Below are 23365 nucleotides of genomic sequence, written 5' to 3' on the forward strand. Positions count from 1 at the left end.
CGCGTCACAGTCAGTCACGTGATTGAGTGAACAAACGCGGAAGAGGAAGTGAAAGTAGCTCAGTGACTGTAAACAAACATGACAGAAGCTAAACTTAGATAGGAAGTTTACGATTTTAAAAGCGATTTTCAAAAAACTACGAGTGCAGAAACTCCTCTGAACTCGCTGTCTGTCGAGCTTTGAGGTGGATATTTCCGCGATGGCGGTGAAAGAGTCGATATTCCTCCTGCTGGTGTTGTTTTGCTCTCAGGTGAGCGCAGAAAATGAGTCTGAAATCCTGAAGCGCCATTAATGAGTGAATCAGCGAGTGTTTGAGTGAATCAGCGAGTGTTTGAATCAGCGAGTGTTTGAATCAGCGAGTGTTTGATTGAATCAAATTGAGTGTTTTGGTGTATTACATCAAGTGTTTGACTGAATTAGCTAGTGCTTTAGTGAATCTGCGAGTGTATGAGTGAATCTGCGTGTGAATCTGCGAGTCTTTGACTGAATCAGTGAGTGTTTTAGTGAATCAGCGAGTGTTTGACTGAATCAGCGAGTGTTTGAGTGAATCAGTGAGTGTTTGATTGAATCAAATTGAGTGTTTTGGTGTATTACAGCAAGTGTTTGACTGAATTAGCTAGTGCTTTAGTGAATCTGCGAGTGTATGAGTGAATCTGCGTGTGAATCTGCGAGTGTTTGACTGAATCAGTGAGTGTTTTAGTGAATCAGCGAGTGTTTGACTGAATCAGCGAGTGTTTGAGTGAATCAGTGAGTGTTTTAGTGAATCAGTGAGTGTTTGACTGAATTAGCTTGTGTTTGAGTGAATCAGTGAGTGTTTGACTGAATTAGCTTGTGTTTGAGTGAATCAGCGAGTGTTTGAAGGAATCAGTGAGTGTTTGACTGAATCAGCGAGTGTTTGAGTGAATCAGCGAGTGTTTGTGATAATTATCAAGTATTTGAGTGAATCAGCGAGTGTTTGAGTGAATCAGCGAGTGTTTGTGATAATTATCAAGTATTTGAGTGAATCAGCGAGTGTTTGAGTGAATCAGCGAGTGTTTGAGTGAATCAGCGAGTGTTTGTGTGAATCTGTGAGCGTTTGTGTGAATCACAGAGAGTGTTTAAGTAATAATGCTAGTGTTTGTGTGTTTCTCTCACAGAGCGCCAGTCAGGAGGCGATTCTGCACGCGTCTAAGTCTAATGGATCTACATTCAGAGAATACTGTCTGGTGTTCAACTCGTCCTTTAGCAACATCTCCGACAGCCTGAGTGCAGCGGTGAGATAGTCAGGCCGGGAAAGATTTATTCCCAAATTCTGTTTGAATTTTTCAGAACTACATTTTAATGCTTACATTTTAGCGATCAAAATCATGTCTTATTTACTTGAAATCATGAGGGTTTTTTTTTTTAAATAACAGGGCCTTATGTGTAGGTTTGAGAATCGTAATTCGAATACTTGAGGTCAGGAATCGGATACTTGTTATCAAATTTAAATTTCGATTCCTCTCATCAATTCGTTTCTGAACATTTCAATATGAATTTAAAGTGTTCGAGCGAGAGACTCCGTGTTCTGTCCTTGTGTGTGTATTAAACCCACAGCACTAATATTCCTGCCGTCTCTATAATAACACTAATCAAACAAGACTGTTGTAAATAATGTATATTGTAATGTTGTATATTTTATTTATAAACCGCAATGTTATTTTAAATTTGATTACAGTTTCTGAACCTGAAATTCTTAGAACACTGTTTATTACAGTCGTATCTTTTCTCAATTGTGTCTATTTGATGTGATTTCTAATAGTTCTTGTTTAATAACTGAGTGTTTACTTGTCTTTAATAATGCTGGAAGTTTATATTAGTTTGAGTACTACAAATCTGTCAATTGACCTGTTCAACTCGTGTGTGTGTGTAGTCGGTGTATTCCCTGGTGAACCTGACGTCCACTCAGCTGTGTGCGCCGGTTCAAGTGACCCCGCTCTCGGTGACGGGTCAGGCTGTGGTCGTGATGGATGGAGGCTGTGATTTCAGTAAGAAAGCTGATATTGCTCAGAGTCTGGGTGCGTCTGTGCTTCTGATCGCCAGCAACAGCGGTCTGGTAAGAGCTGAAACACCAGCGTAAGTCCTCACGAACACCCGTGTGAGTCCTCAGTGTGTGAACTTGATCTTACCAGGTGTCGCCGTCAGCCAACGACTCCGAGCTCATTAAGGTGAAGATTCCTCTGGCCCTGCTGAGATACCGGGACTTCCTGGACGCGCTGCAGGTGACGATGAGACAGTGTGTGTGTGTGTGTGTGTGTGTGTGTGTGAGTCATACACACACACACACAAGATGTTCATCAGGTATAATTTAGATTCAGCTGTAAAGCAGCTCCACTGAAGACAATAATCATAATTCAGATCCATCAAGTTTTGTCGTTGAGTGATAGTGTCAGTGATTCAGTAATAATACTACTGAATATTAACATGTGTGTGTGTGTGTGTGTGTGTGTGTGTCAGGTGTTTCCTCAGGGGATGCAGGTGAGGTTATACGCTCCCCCTGTGCCTGCGTTTGACGCCAGCATCATCATCATGTTTCTGATCGCTGTGTTCACGGTGACCATGGGCGGGTTCTGGAGCGGAGCGGCCGAGAAGTGAGTGACGTCACCGGTTCAGGCCAGAGCACGAGTCATGTGACGCGAGTGTGACGCGAGTGTGTGTGTGTGTGCAGGGCGAAGCTGGCGGCGGGCCCGTCGTCAGAGGCGTGTGAGGATCGGGCCGACAGCAGCGAACTCTCGCTCTACTCTCCTCTGAAGGTGCTGATGTTCGTGGGCATGATGTGTGGGATGCTCGTGCTCATGTACTTCTTCTACAAGTGGTTGGGTGAGACACACACACACACACAGGAACCAGTGAGTGAATCAGTGAGTGTTTGATTGAATCAGCGAGTGTTTGTGTGAATCAGTGAGTGTTTGAGTGAATCAGTGAGTGTTTGAGTGAATCAGTGAGTGTTTGAGTGAATCACAGTGAGTGTTTGTGTGTTTGAGTGATTCAGTGAGTGTTTGAGTGAATCACAGTGAGTGTTTTAGTGAATCAGTGAGTGTTTGTGTGAATCAGTGAGTGTTTTCGTGAATCAGTGAGTGTTTGTGTGAATCAGTGAGTGTTTTCGTGAATCAGTGAGTGTTTGAGTGAATCACAGTGAGTGTTTGTGTGTTTGAGTGATTCAGTGAGTGTTTGAGTAAATCACAGTGAGTGTTTGTCTGTTTGAGTGAATCAGTGAGTGAATCAGTGAGTGTTGATTTAATCATAGTGAGTGTTTGTGTGTTTGAGTGAATCAGTGAGTGTTTGAGTGAATCACAGTGAGTGTTTGTGTGTTTGAGTGAATCAGTGAGTGTTTGAGTGAATCAGTGAGTGTTTGAGTGAATCAGTGAGTGTTTGAGTGAATCACAGTGAGTGTTTGTGTGTTTGAGTGAGTCAGTGAGTGTTTGAGTGAATCACAGTGAGTGTTTGTGTGTTTGAGTGATTCAGTGAGTGTTTGAGTGAATCAGCGAGTGTGTGAGTGAATCAGCGAGTGTTTGAGTGAATCAGTGAGTGTTTGAGTGAATCAGTGAGTGTGTGAGTGAATCAGTGAGTGTTTATGTGAATCAGTGAGTGTGTGAATCAGTGAGTGTGTGAATCAGAGAGTGTGTGAGTGAATCAGCGAGTGTGTGAGTGAATCAGCGAGTGTTTGAGTGAATCAGTGAGTGTTTGAGTGAATCAGCGAGTGTGTGAGTGAATCAGCGAGTGTTTGAGTGAATCAGTGAGTGTTTGAGTGAATCAGTGAGTGTTTGAGTGAATCAGTGAGTGTGTGAGTGAATCAGTGAGTGTTTATGTGAATCAGTGAGTGTGTAAGTGAATCAGTGAGTGTTTGTGTGAATCAGGGAGTGTTTGTGTGAATCAGGGAGTGTGTGAGTGAATCAATGAGTGTTTGTGTGAATCAGGGAGTGTGTGAGTGAATCAGTGAGTGTGTAAGTGAATCAGTGAGTGTTTATGTGAATCAGTGAGTGTTTGTGTGAATCAGCGAGTGTGTGAGTGGTGTCAGCTTTATTTCTACAGTACAGATCGTACAGAAGCTTCACTGTAATAAACAGGAAAATAACAGAATCCTTCATCAGATGTAATTCAGATTCCGCTGTAAAGCTGCTCTAGTCGTCATTCAGATCAACGAGTTTTGTTGTTGCCTGTTAGCGTCAGTGCGATCAATAGCAGTCCCGCACACGAGCTTCAGCTTCAGGGACACACAGGGGGTCGTGACCGACGTGTGGTGTGTTTCTCCTGTAGTTTATGTGATTATCGTCATATTCTGCCTGGCGTCGGCATCCGCGCTCTACAACTGTCTGGATTCCCTGATGACGGCTGTGGGCTGCGGGAAGTTCAGGTGAACACACACACCTAGTATGAACACAGCTGTAACCCTAACCTTCCAGCTGTTGCCATGGTGACCACTCTGTTATTGGAGGGTTATGATCTGTGTGTGTGTGTGTGTGTTTTCCAGCGTGTCCTGCGGTGAAAGAAGTGTGTCTGTGCGGTCGCTGCTGCTCGCTGCTGTCTGCATTACACTGGCTGTGATCTGGGGCGTGTACAGGAACGAGGACAGGTGACACACACACACACACACACACACACACTCAGCATCAGATCGTCCAACTACACTCAACTTGTTACTCAAGAGATTTCTTTCTTCCGCTTCATCGTTTTGAATGCTGTGCATTGTGGGCATTCTGAGTTTTCTCAGTTCTGCATTCAGTGTGTGTGTGTGTGTGTGTGTGTGTGTGTGTGTTTGACCTGCTGTAACTCTGATGTGCGCAGGTGGATCTGGATCCTTCAGGATCTGCTGGGAATCGCCTTCTGCCTGAACTTCCTGAAAACCATCAGCTTGTCAAACTTTAAGGTGAGGCGTGTTTCAGTGTATCGGCGCTGCTCTTCTGACGTGTGTGTTCGGTGTGTGTGTGTTGTTTCCAGCGGGTCTGACGTGTGTGTGTGTGTGTGTTTCCTGCAGATCTGTGTGATTCTGCTGAGTCTGCTGCTCCTCTACGACGTCTTCTTCGTCTTCATCACACCGTTCCTGACAGCTGTGAGTATCCCATCGATCCTCGTGCTGAATCATTTAGAATAAACTCTGCAATATTTCATTACAAATAAGAAATGGTCTATTTTGATTTCATGGTGACTTTAATGTGTGTGTGTTCAGAATGGAGAAAGCATCATGGTGCAGGTTGCTCTCGGCCCGGGGGGAGGTGGAGGGAAGGTGAGTGTGTGTGAGTGTGTGTGAGTGTGTGTGTGCGTGTGTGTGTTGTCCGGTCGACTAACACCAGTGACCGCTTCTGCTTCTAGTCTGACAGAGTGTTTGTTCCCGCCGATTCCTCGTCCTCCTATGAGAAAGTGAGACGCTTTTCCTTTTATACCATATTTTACAAACGATTCTGTGTGAATGCAAATAAAGTGTCTCATGTTCTGCTGATTGCCGTGTGTGTGTGTGTGTGTTTCCAGCTGCCTGTAGTGATGCGTATCCCACAGTTCTCTGCGGTGGCTCAGAACCTGTGTATGATGCAGTTCTCCATTCTGGGCTACGGTGACATCATCATACCAGGTCAGAGTTTACACACATGTACACACACAATGTTTAAAATCCCCAGTTCTGCTGTTTTAAAGGCTCCTAATGTTGTTTCGGCATCAGGTTCACACACACCCAAGGTCAAACACACACTAATGTCCTCATAATCTCCAGCTCTTCCTCTCAGTGTCTGAAACACTTCAGTCTCTCTGAGCCCCGCCCCTCTGAGCCCCGCCCCTCTAAGCCCCGCCTCTCTGAGAGCCGCTGAGAGACTGAATTAATCCTTGAAACTGGAGCTTTAAAACACACCGCTCCTCTCTCTCCACAGGACTGCTGGTGTCGTGTGTGTGTGTGTGTGTGCACAGAGCTTTAATACACACCGCTGCTCTCTCTCTCTCTCTCTCCACAGGACTGCTGGTGTCGTACTGCCATAAGTTTGATGTGTGGACGGGAAACTCCAGAAGAACTTACTTCATCTCCAGCGCTGTCGGTGCGAGAACAGCACACACACACACACACACACACACACACTTCATCTTTAGCGCTGCCTTTATTTCTACAGCACAGAGTGTGTGATAACAGGAGAATAATGCAGAGTGTGTGCCTAGAAGACAATAGCGTCACAGTCCAGCTTAAAGGATTAGTTCACTTTTAAAAAAACGTTTGCTGATAATTTACTGGCCCCCGTGTCATCCAAGATGTCCATGTCTTTCTTTCTTCAGACGAAAAGAAATGAAGGTTTTTGATGAAAACATTCCAGGATTTTTCTCCATATAATGGACTTCAATGGGAACCAAACGGTTCAAGGTCCAAAAGACAGTTAATAACAGTTTCAAATGTCTTTAAACGACACCAGACGATGAATAAGGGTCTTATCATGCGAAACGAGCGGTTATTTCAAAACTTATTCCAAAAATGTAACTTTTCTAAGGACAAATGCTAGCCTTGCTCTATTCTGTGAGGCGCGTTTGCAACGTCACGTAATACGTAATTACGTTCAAAAGGTCACGGGCGACGTAGCCGGAAGTACAGAATCAAAATCGTCCGACATCGTTGTTTTTCCTTTTAATTCCTTTTTTGTAAACGAGTTTTGAGTTAGTTTGCACGTTCAACCTATGCGTTCAACTTGTAAACACTGACTCTGTACTTCCGGCTACGTCACCCGTGACCTTTTGAACGTAATTACGTATTACGTGACGTTACAAACGCGCCTCACAGAATAGAGCAAGGCTAGCATTTGTCCTTAGAAAAGTTACATTTTTGGAATAAGTTTTGAAATAACGGATCGTTTCGCATGATAAGACCCTTATTCATCATCTGGTGTCGTTTAAAGACATTTGAAACTGTTATTAACTGTCTTTTGGACCTCGGACCGTCCGGTTCCCATTGAAGTCCATTATATGGACAAATCCTGGAATCATCCAGTTCATCCTGGAATGTTTTCATCAAAAACCTAAATTTCTTTTCGACTGAGGAAAAAAGACATGGACATCTTGGATGACACGGGGCGAGTAAATTATCAGCAAGTTTTTTCAAAAGTGAACTACTCCTTTAAGTCAGTTCACTGATGCTCATTTCTGCTGTAATAAACTTATTCATTTAGTTCATTTATATATATAGCGGCTCTGGAGTAACCCGTGATGTCATCGTCCAGCTCAGTTCAGCCTCATATAATGCTGTCGATGAGGAGATCAATAATACTGATGGATATTACATTAATGTGCTTCATTCTCAGCTAACGGTGTGTGTGTGTGTGTGTGTGTAGCGTACGGCGTGGGGCTGGTGCTGACGTTCGCAGTGATGCTTCTGACTAAAATGGGCCAGCCGGCGCTGCTGTACCTGGTGCCGTGTACACTCCTGACCTGTGCCGCCCTCGCCGCCGCACGCAAGCAGCTCCGCAGCTTCTGGACCGGCCCCGGCGTCCCGGTGAGCACTTCAGCACACACACACACACACATCTGACTTCAGCACACACACACACTCATCTGAACGGACCGTTCACACAGAAATCAACTGGGATAATTCTCATGTTTGGGTGAACTGTCCCTTTAATGATCTTAGATACTGCATGAACACTGAAGAGTGCTCAAGGTCGAGGGTCACGATACACACATCACCACACTGAACTCGCTATTACTGCGCTACAAGACTAATGATAGAAGGTTAAAACAGTTTATTAGTTTACTCTGGATTAAAATGCTAATTTGGTGTTACATTGTGTGTGTAAATGAATATTCCTGGTCAATAGAGACACCAGAATAACAATATTCATGAGTTATTGAAGATGAATATGCTTGATCTCCGTCACTGACTAGATATATTTAAAATAACGTCGGCCACTTTTCACTGGCATTATCAGCACACACACATATTCCCACAGTGCATTATTATACATTATATATCGCAGTTTCATGTAGAACTGACACTAAATCTCTCACACACTCATACACTATACACACTGTTGCATTTGTGTATTGCGATATATTGTTACATATACATATATATATATATACATTTAAGACTGCTGTGTCACATGTGACTTGGTCTCCATCAGGTCCTGGACGAGTCTAGGAAGCCGTTATTATCAGGTTTGAGCTCTTGCTTCAGTCTGTGTGTTGTGTCTGTAACGCCTGTGTTCCTGCTCTAGGTGGCGCTAGAGGACTCTGTGTCTCCATTGGCTGCTTGTGTCTGTCTCTGCTGCATGTGTGTGTTTCTCTGACTAACACACGCGGGACAGAACAAGTGTGCCCGCACTCACTGCATTAATATAATAATGATAGATTATACACGTTTTAAATATAAACTAGATCTAGATAAAACTATATTTAATACTTTAATATTTATATTAAATAATATTATATTAAATGTATATAATTTAATATTTAATACCAATAAACTCATAATTAACATGTACAGACCATCACTGTGATTGTCATGCTAACGCTAACGCTAACTGGAAGCTACATGCACATTTAATGCAGTTAAAATCATTGTTTTATTTCGTTTAACTCTAGTTTCATCAGCAGCAGCATCGACTGTTTCACACACACACACATACACACACACACACACACACACACACAGGACTCCACTGTTGCAGTAACGTGTGTGTGTGTGTGTGTGTGTGTCCTCAGATGGCGGCTCTGGAAACCCTGACGGAGTGAGGAGCTGCTGAGGGGCGTGGCCCACCCGTGCTCCTCCCACACGCCGACTTGTCCTCCTGCTGATTGGACGGGAGTGTGTTCATCGCTACACTGGGACACTTTACTAAACGGATGATTCTTTACGGGGCCTTAGACCACCAGCACCTGCTGTTTTTTACTTTCACTTTTTATGTGATAATTTTATAACGTAACGTTTGAAATATTGCACAACACTGTCATGAATAATTTACTCTTCCTTTGTCAATAAACATCCATATGAAAACAAAACTGATGATGTCACTGATCGTGAGGACAGGCCGATGGTTCGGGTTCGACTCGATGAATATAGATCTAACGCGTATATTTATAAAAGAGAACAGTCGTTCGGTACACTGAAACCAAACCCGACTCTATATGTAAAATACAGTGAACAGACCGGATGGAGAACCGACGCTGGAGATCGGACGAGTCCAACGGGATAAAACACACATCAAATCTCCCAGCATGCACTCTAAAAAATGCTGGGTTGTTTTAACCCAACTTTGGGTCAAATATGGACTAACCCAGCCGTTGGGTTAAATTTTTACATTACATTTTTAACCCAACATTTCGGGTTTGTCCATATTTGACCCAAAATTGGGTTAAAACAACCCAGCATTTTTTAGAGTGTGCACACCGCGGACACGGAGGAGAACTAATGCCGGCTTTTGGGCGATGCAGATGAATAAATATGGAAAAAAATCGATTCGTGGCTTTGAGAATCCGTCTTGAATCGACCACATTTGATAAAAAAAAAAAAAAGATGAATTGAAAAATCAACGTTTCTGCCCAGCCCTGCTCTACATGTGGGTCACTGATGCGTCTGGGTCATCAGAATCACAAGAGCAGGTCCAGTGCTGTCGCGCTGCTAGCGGAGGACCACACGGGTACGGTTAGCACAGGTTTAGGGTTAAAGGGACAGTTAAGGTTAAGTTTAGGGTTAAAGGGATAGTTAAAGTTAAAGGTCAGGGTTAAAGGAATAGTTAATGTTAAGTTTAAGGTTAAAGGTTAAGGATAAAGCAATAGTTCACTTCAAAATAAAACCTTTCTGTCCTGATTTACTCTCCCTCGAGTTGTCAGAATCACTCTCTTCCGCTGAACACGATTATGGTGACGAATGTCGGTGAACAAACAGGTGATCCACGGACTTCCATAGTATTATTATTATTTTTAAATACAAGTACAATGTAAAAACATGTATTTTCACAATAAGTGCATTACATCAAATGACTAATTTAAATGTTAGTACAGAATAGTTATATTCTGATATATTTATAATATGGAAGCTAGTTTCCCCGAACAGAATAAATAAATAATAATGGTAATAGCGACTTTTAATCTCACGGAAATTGTGAGTTTATATCCAGTGTTGGGTGTAACTAATTACTAAGTTTTTTTTTTTCCCTAGAAAATGTAAAGTAAGGGATTATCTGTAATTTAATTACAGTTACTTCTGATGTAATTGAGGTAAATACTGTGTATAGATCAATCCAATCTCACAGAGATTCGTATGCGTGTTATGAGGCGTCTAAATCGTACGACCGCACTCGTACAAATTCGTATGAATTATTGTAAAATATGTATGAAAAAAGTGTGAAATATCATGAGATCAGACATAAAACAATAGTGGGTTTAACATCAAAATGTATTGTCTGATGCTAAAAAGTATGTTTTTATAATGTAACCATCTCCACCTTGGTCAGTTTAAGGATAATTCATGCAATTTTATAGTATTTATTTGAAAGAATTAAAACAGATTCATGTCTATCCTTGTATTGTTCAGCTGGTTGAGATTGATACGGGATTTTGAAAGTAATTAGTAATTAAAAGTAATTAAATACTTTTTAGAGAGAGTAATTAGTACAGTAATCTAATTACACTGTTGAAGAGGTAATTAGTAACTAGTAATTAATTACTTTTTTAGAGTAACTTACCCAACACTGTTTATATGTCGCAATTATGTTTTTTGTTTTACAGAAAAAATCTGAATTGCCAGATATAAATTAGAATTGAGAGAAAACTTAATAAAGAGACTTAATATAAAGTGGTTGATTATTTATATATTCTTGGTAACACTTTACAATAAGGTTAATTGGTTAACAGTATTCACTAACAATGAGAAATACAGTTGTTACAGCATTTATTAATCTTTGTTAATGTTAGTTCACAGTGCATTAACAATCTTAATTAATACTACCTTTGATTGTTTAAATTAATATAAACTAATGTTATTAAATGCTGTAGAAATATTGTTCATTCTTAGTGAATAAATGAACCTTTGTAAAGTGTTACGAAGAATGTGTAAATAAGGGACTTTATATTAAGTGTCTTTAATGCAACAAACATGAACCATAACAGATTAATAAGTACTGTAAGAAATGTTTAACTGATTGTTAATTCATGTTCAATACATGAACTGATGAACCTTACAGTAAAGCGTTCTCAGCTTCTTCATGAGGTGTGCTAAGATAACATTAAACCTAGCCTGTAGGTGTCAGCGATCCCGACGCGCCGCGCGCTCCGCCCCGGTCATGTGACGCGCCGCGGGCGTTGACTTCACTGACTCAGCGGGAGGGACGGGCTCGAGCGAAGCGTCACGCCGCGTCAGTCTGGACTCGGAGTCGCACAATTATGAAAAATCCACCTTCCGCTGGAGCTTCAGCGGACGCACACGAATCCCTCCGCCGCCACCGGACTCTCCTCCCGCGGCTTCCCGAGACGCGACGCGCCGATAGATGGCTAGACACCCTGGGTCGCGACGCGTGAGTCTGAACGCTGAAGAGAATGGTACGGATCTTTTCTACTGTTTATGCGTGGCACACTGACGCTGACTCTTGCTGCATGAGAGGAACGCGCTTGACAGGCGCTGACGCGAGGCGTTGCGTCGCGGCGCTCCGGCTCGTGGTTCACCGCTAGAACCCTGTCCGGTAACGTTACCGGAGCGTCTGGAAACACCTGGCGTCGCGTCCACGCAGCAGAACGCACCGATCGTGTGTGCGTTCACATATTTAAAGCCTCCGGTTATGAGTAACCGGTTAGCTTAGCAGCTCGCGACGTTTCTCGAATAACTATGAATTACCACGTGAACTGTAATATTATTAGCAATATTCATAACGGAGTTTTTTTCTTGATCGGCGGGAGATTTGAGGCAATTCCTGCGGTTAGATCTGCAGCAAGGTGGATTGTAGATGTCACATTGTTTATGTGATGATCAGAATCGTGTTTATGTTCATAAGCGTTTACCTCAGGCTCATCTGCCGTTGGTCTGTCAGTGTGGCGCGGAACGTCACGTGTCGTCACTGACCGCGAACGAATTATAATCGAATAAACGCAGCGCGAGTTTCGCACTCATATTGAGTTTATAGATGTGTTGAGGCCCGTTCACACTATGATCAATAACTATAATGACTATATTAAATCCCTCACCAGTAGATGATGTGCTGTTTATTCTCATTTTCAAGTCTGTCGCTTTAAATACTCTCGATTTCTGCTAAAAAGAATCGCAAAAACTAGCATCGGCTGGTCTGTGCTGGTGTTTCGATGGTCTCCTGTCCGAACCCCCCCCCCCCAAACCAGTATGAGAGACCAGTTCAGCTGTTTTATTCATCAGGGTAATGTTTTTATCTTTCCTCAGATGAAAATGATTGAAATTGTCGGTCCTGTGTGTCGTTACAGTTATGACGTAAACTCAGTTTTTTTGTTTGTTTTTTACATTAAGAACAATATTTGAAGAGTTCAGATGTAAAAGTCTCTAAATGCCATTTTGAAATTTTCTTCTTTAATGATAATTTTTATCAAACTTGTATTTTTAAGTTCAGTAATTTCACTTAAATGGCAATGATAATTATATTAATTGTTATTTAAGTGAAATTACTGAACTTAAATATACAAGTTTGATAAAAAATCATCATTAAAGAAGAAAATTTCAAATGGCATTTAGAGGCTTTTGCATCTGAACTCTTCATTTGTAGTATATCTTCATCATAATTGGACATAGACTCTTTATGTGAAGATAAGTAAAATCTTCTGATCCAGCAATGTCGACAATAATTGTCATTGAATATAGTGATAATGTGCAGATTTAATGCTTTAAAACTGGCCTGACTGGAAGTCTTGAGGATTTGCATATGAGTGGCTTTACTGCGTGTTAATTTTGTATGAAGTAAACGTTGACAGATTCAGATGATTGACACTTCCAGAATCATTTCATCTGTGTGCTTCTGGGTGTTTACGGTGTCTCTCTGGTGTTTACACTGGTTTCAGTGTGTGTTTACTGTGGTAAAGTGAGCTGGAAAGCCAACACACGGGACAATTAGTGACACCAGAATAACAATATTCATGATTCTGAACCTGAAAACATCATGTTAGATGAATATTCGCGCACTCTTTCACTCGCTAGAATAATGTAGGTCACTTTTTGCTGGTTTCGGCTCGTAGAGTCCCAGTGTTCCTCTGAGAGCCACGGCTCGGGCCGGACTGGATTTACCGGCAGTTCAGCGTGTTTCAGGGCCTAGAGCTGAATTGTTAGTCTAAACTAGTTGCGTTGACCTCTTGACCCCTGTGAGATGCCAGCGCTCTCGTCCTCGTCTCACAGCCGTGTTCACGTCACTCACGATCATTAGTGTTCTCCACCATCACTCACTCAGATCTTTGAGAAATGACTCGTGTTTTTTGTTCCTGCTATGGAAGTCAATGGGACTTTGAATAACTATAGTTGTTCATTCATTTTATGAATATCTGTAAAACAATAGTTTAACATTATATTAGTAGAAGGTGTTTGATGGAAACGTAAACATATGATTGGTGTATGATTGTTGTTATCTGATAACACATGTGCACAAACATATTACTGAATAAATCCCTCCATAAACAGAGGCTGTGATTGGATGACTGGAGTAACCAGTGGACCAATGGTGTCGCTGCATCTCTGGTGTTGGTTTGGTGTTTCTGAAGCGCCGGAGTGGAAGTGTGTGTTCAGATTGGGTGTAATTCCCTCCAGAAGCGTCTCACACACACGAGTGTGTTCCCGAACGCTAGAGAACGACAGCGGTTACTGTGTTTCGTCTCCTCGACTGATCGATCGCTCGTTAAACTACAGAAGAGCGACTGTGTGTGTGTGTGTGTGTGTGTGTGTGTGTGTGTGTGTGTGTGTGTGTGTGTGTGTGTGAGAAAGAGAGAGAGAGAGTGTGTGAGTGTGTGTGAGTTTCAGGCAAAATTGTGAATATGTTTTTTTTCTTCACACAGCAACTTAAGAGTCACATGCTCAAGATTAATGTAATACCAGACCTGACACACACACACACACACACTCACTCTCTCTCTTGAACACACACTCTGTCACTCTCTCTCCTTCACACACGCACACACACTCTCTCTCTCTCTCTCTCTCACACACACGCACGCACACTTACACTCTCTCTTACACACACACTCTGTCACTCTCTCTCCCACACACACACACACACACACAGCTGAACTGGTATGAGATTCAGCAGATTCTGACTAAACACTGTATTTATGATGATTTGAGTGTAGAAACTCCTTCACTGACGTTTCACTCCGGTGTGTGTGTGTGTATGGTGGTGGTTAGTGTATTGTTTGTCTGTGTGTGTGTGCGCGGCTGGTGTTGTGTGTGTGGCTAGTGTATTGTTATTGTGTTAGTGCTGTGTAAGGCAAGTGTTTTGACTAATTTGATTCTGTTTAAAGTAATATATCAAACACACACAGTCTAAAATCTCTATCTCTCACACAAAGTCTACACACACTCTCTCTCTCTCTCTCACACACACACACACACACACACACACACACACACACACACATCTACTCTCTCTCTCTGGTTGAGTTCAGATTGGGAGCTGAAGGACAGTCAGGATGTTTGACCCAGTTTCACACAGTATTTTATCAGTAAATGAACGCAGATTTCCTTCACGTGAGCGTCAGTGTGATCCGTTATATAAAGTGTGTGTGGAGTATTATTTCAACTGGACAATAATGAAAATGAAGACTCTGTCATTAATTACTCACCAACACTGATAATTATATCGCGGCGATCAGACTCGCACAGAAGAAAAGAGATTTTGTATAAAGTTAGGGTTAGGGTGTAAAGTTGTTATTTTTGTTTTGTTTGTTTTCACGCAAAGTATTCTCGTCTGAAACTTGGAAATAATTCGTCGTTTTTATTCTTTTGTATACTATATTTATTCGCTTGCTCAGGGTCCAGTGTGTCGTCGAAATTACGCGAATCATTTGGCGGAGTGATACGGACATGTTATGCGGTGAAAACCTGCCAGGAACTACTTACTCTAGCCGTGCGTTTCCCAGGAAATAATGGCGACCTTTAGAACGTTCGTCAACTAATCAGAATCAAAGATTAAACAGCCAAGTTCAAATCAAGTTAAAACAAAAATGATAAACCTCAAAGTTCAGCCTTTAAACCAGTAACGAGAACAGGAGTGAGTGCGAGTCCGCTCTCGGACAGCAGGAGGCGCTCGCGGGTACGGAACGGGCGTTTCCACGGTAACGGCGGTTAGACGCTGCTTTACATGGCGATAAGATGATCAACGACATCCGCACTTTATGAAGAGAGTCCCTGCCTTCAGAAATACATTCATATTCATATTCATATCTGTTCCCCCCGCCCGGCGACACTGAGACCCACGGCGACTCCCGCCACTGTTCAAATCGCCGCAATCAATGATCAAACAAAACTGTAATTGAACCGTCGAGACTTTAGTAAGTTAACTGTTTAATCTCTTATAGAAAGATCCCAAAACTGCATTTATTTAGAACAGAATCGTTTATAACATTAGAGATGCCTTTACGGTCACTTTTGATCGATTTATTTAGTATTAAATGTATTTATTATTAAAATAATCTCCAAACTTTTGAATGGTTGTGTGTGTGTGTGTGTGTATATATATATATATATATATAAAATAAAAGGCTGTAATCATCATGAGTGCGTTCTCAGACTGACAGCAGTTTCTCTGTGAATCACTGACCTCTAGGAGTGACCTCTGACCCCTGACCCCACCCCCCTACCCCAGTCACTGTTGTATTGTGTTTGACGATTTAGTTTTAAAGCTCACAAGGCTGATTGTTTGAGTGTGTGTGTGTGTGTGTGTGTGTGTGTCCTCGTGATGGTCCGAGGTGTGTTTATCTGATAACTGGTTATCTCTGTGTTTATGGCCGTGAGCTTCATATCAGTGATGTAGAGCTGAGGCAAGTGTAACACACACACACACACACACACACACATGCTGATGGAGTCCCACAGTATCTGATCATGCGTCTCGGTTTGCTCGTTCACACTGGGAGTCATCTTGGGTTCACCTCAGTTTTCCTCAGCTCGAACAGTAAAGGTCACGGGGTCGTGAACGGAGTGTGTGTTACAGTGAGGGACTCTGATTGGTTGTTTCTGTAAGATGTTATACAGTGAAGGTTAGTGTGTGACGGGTTTGTTTATGTGGTGTAAACGGGTTTATGCTGATGTGGTCAGTCCCTCTCTCTCTGTCACACACACACACACACACACACACTCTACTCTTACATTCTCACTCTTACACATTCTCTCTCTCTCTCTAATATTCTTGTCCTCCGTCAGAGTCATCCATCACTCCTCTCTCGACCGCCTGCTGCAGAGAAACCCAGTGTAGCTCGCCCCTCTCTCTCTGTCTCTCTCTCTCTCGTGATGTTTCTGTACTCGCTGCTGCGTCAGAAAGATGAAGATGATGACGAAGAGTGTGAGGTAGACGGACAGCATCTCAATCTCACGCTTTCTGACTTTCAGTGTTTCTGCTCGTGTGTGTGTGTGTGTGTGTGTGTGTGTGTAATCCTCTTGCTGGGAACAGGGGGAACTCTGGGAAATTTAATTAAAGATCCCTGTTGTTAAATCCTGCGGCTCCGGCGCTCTGAAATGTTCCACACAGGTTAGAGTAATGACGGCAGGATCTTTTCATTATGAGTGTGTGTTATTGAGATCATGTGTTTATTAACGTAAGCATGTTTTAGACTAAAGTGGCCGTCGCTTGCACCAGTTTTGTTCTGATTTGTTGCATAATTGATTGTTGAACTATTGCTTTGAGTTTTCCTCGACCTCCTCTGCCGTCTGTGATTAGTCCGCCGGAAAACAAACAAGATTTCGGAAGTTTAAATATGCAAATGAGGCATTATCTAATTAAATATGCAATATTTTACATGCATTTGTAGAACAAAAATGGACAAAGACAGCTTCAAAATTCTTGTCTTTTTTTTATATTTTAGAGACGATTTTTTACAGAGGCGATTGTGAATATCACTCAATAAATCTGACAATAATGTCAAAAAATTATGATTTTACAATTTTTTCAGGAATAAAATGTTGTATAAAATCTGGAAAATGATATATATGAACAATCCCCTCTCTGTAAAAACCTTAAAAATAAAACATAAAGCGTGGTGAACTGTGACTCAGAGTAGCAGAGAAATAAATATGTGACTTTAGATTAAATCTACGTCATCTTTCCTCAAAAACACATGAAGTCTTTATGAAGTCACTTTATGAAAAAAGTTTGTGTGTCGTGTCTTGCCTTTTAATAATGTTCTCCGAACGTTTGCACAAAAACATTATTATTACATTTTTATGAAGCATTGTAGTCGGGCGTTTCACTGAGCGCTCGTTCCAGAACGCCTGAAATAACACAAATAACGTTTTCATAACCTAATGTGAAGCAGAAGCTTTCAGATCACACTGAGAGTGTGTGTGTGTGTGTGGCTCTGGGCGTTTCTGCAGATCATGTGTAATCTGCTGTGTGTGTCATTATTGTAACCGTATGATTAGTGTGTAGCCGGTGTTCAGCGCTGGTAACCGCCGCTAGAGGAGGGTCACACACACACTGAAGGCCGCGTTTAACGTCTGCCGCTGGATATATTTCTGTAAAATGCAGCACTTCCTCCCGGCATGTTTAATGTCATAACCGGATCTTCTGGTGAAAAGACAGTCTTCTCTTATCCTCCAATCATTTAATCTGCTTTAACTCCGCCCCTTCCTTACATTCAGACCCGCCTCCATTTTGAGTGACACGCCCACATATCAACAACCCACAGTTAGAACGAAGCCCCGCCCCTTTTCTGTTCTCCATGATCCGTCACAGTAGCGCTGCATCAAATTATCGGTTAAGTTAACTCGAATATAAGTGTTTATTGTGGTGTGTGTGTGTGTGTGTGTGTGTTGAGTGACACGTCTGTGATCTTGTGTGTCTCCTGCAGTCCCAGAAGTCCTGGATCGAACACACTTTCACCAGGAGGGAATGTGTCTATATTCTGCCCGTGTCGAAGGACCCGCACAGGTGCGTCACACACTCTTACACATCTCACTCAGTGTCTGTGAGCTAGCCTGGCCAACTAGCCGTGAGCTCGGGGTTAATCAGACGCGTTCACATTAGACCAGTCTTTGGGCCAACTTTAGTTAATATCAACTTCAAATTCAGGACTGACTTGGTTAGACAAACGTGGCTTTGAATTCGAGTCTGAATTGTTTATAAGATATTTTAGTATAAAATAAACTTTAGCGTTCACAATCGAACTCTTCTGAAATGTGAGTTGTTTTGCAGATGCCTTCCGGGATGCCAGATCTGCCAGCAGCTGGTGCGGTGAGTGCCCTCACACACGACATGTGGACGCTTCACACACTCTGAGCGCGTGCTGATGTGTGTGTGTGTGTGTGTGTGTGTAGATGCTGCTGTGGGCGGCTGGTCCGACAGCATGTGGGCTTCACGGCTACACTGGCGGTGAAATACTCGGACGTGCGCGTGTCCGAGGGCGAGCCGGATCTGGAGCAGTGGAGTGTGGAGAAACACACGGAGGAGAGTCCCACTGATGCCTACGGAGTCATCAACTTCCAGGGCGGATCGCATTCATACAGAGCCAAGGTAATCACACACACACACACACACACACACACTCTCTCTCTCTCATTAGCCATGTTTCCATCCACTTGTCAATCGAATTATCTAAAGTTCGGTTAAACTCATGCGGATAAAGCTGGTGAAAGTGTGTTTCCATCCAACGGCTTTAAAGCGAATAAAAACCTGTACGTAATGACGTCACATGCTGTTTTGCGATCAAATTGGTATATCGAATTGATTTGAGATATTTTAAGGTGTTTCCATTTATTTTCGCACTGAATCGAACAACATTCAAGCAAACTTTTGCAAAAAAAAAGTTTTGTTAGACAAAACGGACCAAAAAATGATCAATATTTCACAAGTTGAAGGCTAATAATGCTTATGTGCCAGCTGATAGCGACATATGAATGGGATAATGTACGCGAGGCGGTTGTTGTATTCGCTATTACAACCGCCTCGCTATATATTATCCTGCTTATTACATATAAATCAACCAAATAAATAAATAAATCAATTATTTGACACAAAATATTGACTTAAAAACGAGTTTATTGATTTGAAAACGAGTATTGCTTCTGCTAAAGAAAATAGTCTGTTCCGTCTCTGAACTGCGTCCATGGCAACGGTGTGTTATAGCAGCGCCGCGGTCTGTTAACTAGAAATAACAGACCACATTCTACATTAGAATTCAACCAAGCCACGTAAAAACAAGCAAAACTAACCTAAGAAAACAACGACGCTATAAACATTGCTATGATGATGCCGATGCCCGTTAATGCCCGACGACAGCGGAGGTGACTGTGGTGTGGGAACGAGCGCTCCATCAGTTCTGGGAGATCGTGGTTCACGGAAACCCTTTGGTTGAAGCATCTTTTTGCTTTGTCCACTTACATCTGTCTTTGACGTCATCCGCCATGTGTGCGCAAACAGACTGGCCGGAAATGAACTCGTCTTCTGACGTGTTGCAACCATAAAAGGGCCTAAAACTTAATCACAATTCATTATTTATTCAGCAAATAACGTTTCCATCAGCTTTTATCGCATTAGCCGTATATCGATCACGAGAAAATCCGATGGGACCGAACGCATTTCATCATGAAATTTCATCGAATTTTACTGTTTCCATAAGGCATTTTTCATTCGATATCACTTAATTCGGACAAAAACGTGTCGATGGAAACATGGCTATTCTCTCTGTCACTCTCATCCTGTCTCTCACACACACACACACACACTCACTCCGCTCCGTCACGGCTGTGGTGTGTCCGCAGTATCTGCGTCTGTCGTACGACTCTCGCCCCGAGGCCGTGCTGCGGCTGCTGCTGAAGGAGTGGCAGATGGAGCTGCCGAAGATCGTCATCAGCGTTCACGGCGGGATCCAGAACTTCGACCTGCACCCGCGCATCAAACAGGTGGTGGGAAAAGGCCTGATCAAAGCGGCCGTCACCACCGGGGCCTGGATCCTGACCGGAGGGGTCAACACAGGTCACACACACACTCACACACACTGGGTTTTGCTTGGATAATGGGAAGAAGGGAGACGAGTCTGTAGTTTTATAAAAGTGCTGGATTTAGAGTGTGTTTCTTTAGGGGTGCGTGCGTGCGTGTGTGTGTGTGTGTGTGTGTGTGTGTGTGTTCACAGCAGCACTTACAGGATTAACTCTCATCATAATGACAGTCATTTGAGTTTAAAGATCAGGTCGAAGTGCTTTATTAGTATTTACATGCACACAGCGTCTCTAAACACACACACACACACGCCCTGCAGTGAGAGGTCACGACCCCTGGAGGGTCACTGTAACCGCTGTGTGTTTTCCAGGTGTGGCCAAACATGTGGGCGACGCTCTGAAGGAACATCTTTCCAGGTCAGCGCGCAAGATCTGCACTGTGGGAATCGCCCCCTGGGGCGTGATCGAGAACAGGAACGACCTCATCGGACGCGACGTGAGGCTCACACACACACACACACACACACACTCGTATGAGTGTCTCACAGAACCAGGAGAGATAAATAAAGAGACTGAAACGCGTGTTCTGGACTGTAACGACGTCAGGACACTCACACACTGAGACGAACAGGGGATTTTCCTCAGATTACTGTTCTGGGTTTGAAAACTGTCTCTTTTTGAAAAGAAATGAAGACTTGTATCAATTACATTGATCAAAAGTGACAGTAAAGACGTGTATAATGTAATGTTTCAAAATACAAGATGTTCTTCAGAACTTTCTATTTCTATTGAACACTGATAATCATCATAACTGTGTGTTGATCATCAGATCCTCATATTAGAGTGATTTCTGAAGGGTCATGTGACTCTGAAGACTGGAGTAATGATGATGAACATTCACAGGAATAAACTACACTTTACTGTATATCGACACAGATTGACACTGGGTGACGTTACACTGTTTTACTGCACGTTTGATCCAATAACTGAGCAGAAGAGACTCAGGATCATCTCAGTAATGCTGGGACAGTGTGTTCCTCAAATCAGTGTTTCAGATCACACACACAAAGTATCAGGACCTTCTGAATGAGCTCAAGGTGTGTGTGTGTGTGTGTGTGTGTGTAGGTCGTAGCGCCGTACCAAACCCTGCTGAATCCTCTCAGTAAACTCAACGTTCTCAATAACTTCCACTCTCACTTCATCCTGGTGGACGACGGGACCGTCGGGAGATACGGAGCAGAGGTCAAACTCAGGAGAGAGCTGGAGAAACACATCAACCTGCAGAGGATACACGCCCGTGAGACACACACACACACACACACACACACGTATATAATATGTGACCTGATCCAGCAAAATGAGTCACAGTGACCCAAATTTAAAAATTGAGATTTTGGTATTAATGGAAAGAGGACACCATAAGCTTTCAAAGTCATACCTTGAATGGTTGTAAAGATATACACATTTGAATTCTGGTCGTCTGCCCTTTTTTTCCAATTAAAAACCTGAGAAAATCGCTTTTAAAGTTTTTTTTGCCCGTATTTCTTATTTGTTAATATCTTTCAAAATCCATTGCATTTTAAAAGATAAACTATTTATTTTATAGCTTAATCTGACAAATTACATATATATAAATATATATAAATGTGATTTAACCTGGCTAAAGCTGAAATTATTTAAGTTTTTTGGAATAAATAATTAAAAAGGCACTTTTACAAAAACGTTCTGAAATCAGAAAGATTGAACAGAGGAGCCAGAGAGAAATCCACTTTTCATACGGACTAGCCCACATAAGCAGAGAGCAGTCTCTTTTCTTTCGTTTTGAATGGTTTTGTTTAAAAGTAAAACATTTCAATATATATATATTTCTCAAGTCTGTGAGGCAAGTAGGATACCTTATATACGCTGACTTTCGGTTCATGAGACGAGCTTCAGCTTCAGTGCTTAGGTGATTAGGCCTATTGCCTATCCTTTGTCTCAATTTATTTCTTATTATTATATCCTGGTAATCGGTTGATGAAACATTGATTTAAATTAAGATACAATTATTTCCAAACGAAATTCACTTTAAAGAACGGCTTTGTGCTTGCTTTCTGTTTCGGCTCTGTGAAAGTTTTAGTGCTGCTTCCAGAGAACGGTCACGTACGTATCATTGTTTTTTCCTCATAAATGTGAACACGGAAAATAAAATAAAAGATTGTATGTTCTGGAGAGAGTCAACCCTTCTTCATCCGGTGGGTATTACTTTTGGTTTGTGCAGTGTGGTTCACATAGGCCTATTTATTAAAAGATTTAATTATCTGGGAATTATGGATCTCCTCCATAACGCTGAAATTGCCCAATTTTAAATAATTTAGTATTAATTTAACTAGTTTTGTGGTGTAGGTCTGCATATTTTATAACGTTAACTTCAAATAATACTAATAGTAATTTAAAGATTTGAAGGGACGTGTCGTGATTCTGTCTTCTCTCACCACCACACGGTTCGTGGATCTGAGTGTCTCGATCGTTACAGCCTTACATGTATTCTTCTTGCAGATAAATATACTCGCACAGCTTAGGTTAGAAGCCTCCAGTGAGTTCAGCGTTTCAGCGGATGGGATACCCGGGAAATGCTCAGAGCTGAAGAGGGGAGAAGAGCAATGTTTATTTCAGCGAATGTAAAACTTTGACAACTTTAATCGTTATTTAAATACCTTTACTCAATTATCTGGACTACGAAACTTTGGGAGATTATTTTTGAATGTCTGTTCTTTGAAAGTAGCAAAAAAAAAATGTTTTTGTTATTTCATTGTTTTTCCACATAATCGGCCCGTATCTTAAAATGGAACGTTGCGACGTCCGACTCATTTCGCCAGAGCAGGTCCCATATGTCAATTTACCATGTATTTATTTATATATTGTACATTATGTGTGTGTGTGTGCGCAGGCATCGGTCAGGGCGTCCCTGTGGTGGCTCTGATCTTCGAGGGCGGCCCAAACGTGATCCTGACGGTGCTGGAGTATCTGCAGGAGAGCCCGCCGGTGCCCGTGGTGGTGTGTGAGGGCACGGGCCGCGCCGCGGACATACTGGCATACGTGCACAAGCAGACGGAGCAGGACGGGTACGACACACACACACACACACACGTCAGACGGCTGCAGAATATCAGAGTCTGTGTGTGTCAGTTCACGATTTAATCATTTCCTCAAAAATTTCCATTTAATCATCGAGAGGCTCGTATAATGCGGTTCTGTGGCAGCAGTGTAAGACACAAGTGATCACTCAGTATTTATTGTATAATATTTGAATGATTCAGA

The 23365-nt window shown here is 42.3% G+C and overlaps 2 protein-coding genes across 3 annotated transcripts in view; both read left to right on the top strand.

The window, feature by feature from the left end:
• Window positions 1–29: 29 nt before the first annotated feature.
• On the top strand, window positions 30–8979 carry sppl2a (signal peptide peptidase like 2A). 2 transcript variants are annotated; one of them, XM_039680303.2, is made up of 17 exons: window positions 30–250; window positions 1137–1253; window positions 1892–2074; window positions 2151–2240; window positions 2476–2609; window positions 2687–2838; window positions 4276–4372; window positions 4490–4591; window positions 4804–4885; window positions 4994–5068; window positions 5186–5242; window positions 5329–5376; window positions 5485–5584; window positions 5958–6038; window positions 7314–7474; window positions 8103–8136; window positions 8683–8979. In XM_039680303.2, the coding sequence occupies exons 1-17, from the start codon at window positions 200–202 to the stop codon at window positions 8721–8723; spliced, it is 1605 nt and encodes a 534-aa protein (XP_039536237.2). In that variant the 5' UTR covers window positions 30–199; the 3' UTR covers window positions 8724–8979. The 2 variants fall into 2 exon arrangements, with proteins under 2 accessions (XP_039536237.2, XP_039536238.2); XM_039680304.2 differs by lacking the exon at window positions 8103–8136.
• A 2323-nt stretch (window positions 8980–11302) lies between these two features.
• trpm7 (transient receptor potential cation channel, subfamily M, member 7) overlaps window positions 11303–23365 on the top strand; it is a 32421-nt gene continuing 20358 nt past the window's right edge. The window contains exons 1-8 of the mRNA XM_039680264.2: window positions 11303–11517; window positions 17980–18059; window positions 18324–18362; window positions 18446–18641; window positions 19889–20102; window positions 20437–20561; window positions 21191–21362; window positions 22995–23169. Of these exons, the coding sequence (XP_039536198.2) occupies window positions 11515–11517; window positions 17980–18059; window positions 18324–18362; window positions 18446–18641; window positions 19889–20102; window positions 20437–20561; window positions 21191–21362; window positions 22995–23169 (1004 nt within the window). The 5' untranslated portion in view covers window positions 11303–11514. The remainder of the gene's footprint in view (window positions 11518–17979; window positions 18060–18323; window positions 18363–18445; window positions 18642–19888; window positions 20103–20436; window positions 20562–21190; window positions 21363–22994; window positions 23170–23365) is intronic.

Source organism: Pimephales promelas, chromosome 10 (assembly GCF_988280905.1).
Source record: "Pimephales promelas chromosome 10, fPimPro1.hap1.1, whole genome shotgun sequence".
Lineage (NCBI taxonomy): Eukaryota > Metazoa > Chordata > Actinopteri > Cypriniformes > Leuciscidae > Pimephales > Pimephales promelas.

Excerpts from the sequence above, each read along its gene's own strand:
- sppl2a (XM_039680303.2), top strand. The coding sequence starts at position 200 with ATGGCGGTGAAAGAGTCGATATTCCTCCTGCTGGTGTTGTTTTGCTCT. Across the intron at positions 2,241-2,475 it reads ACTTCCTGGACGCGCTGCAG|GTGTTTCCTCAGGGGATGCA; the intron begins GTGACGATGAGA and ends TGTGTGTGTCAG. Across the intron at positions 4,592-4,803 it reads GTGTACAGGAACGAGGACAG|GTGGATCTGGATCCTTCAGG; the intron begins GTGACACACACA and ends TGATGTGCGCAG.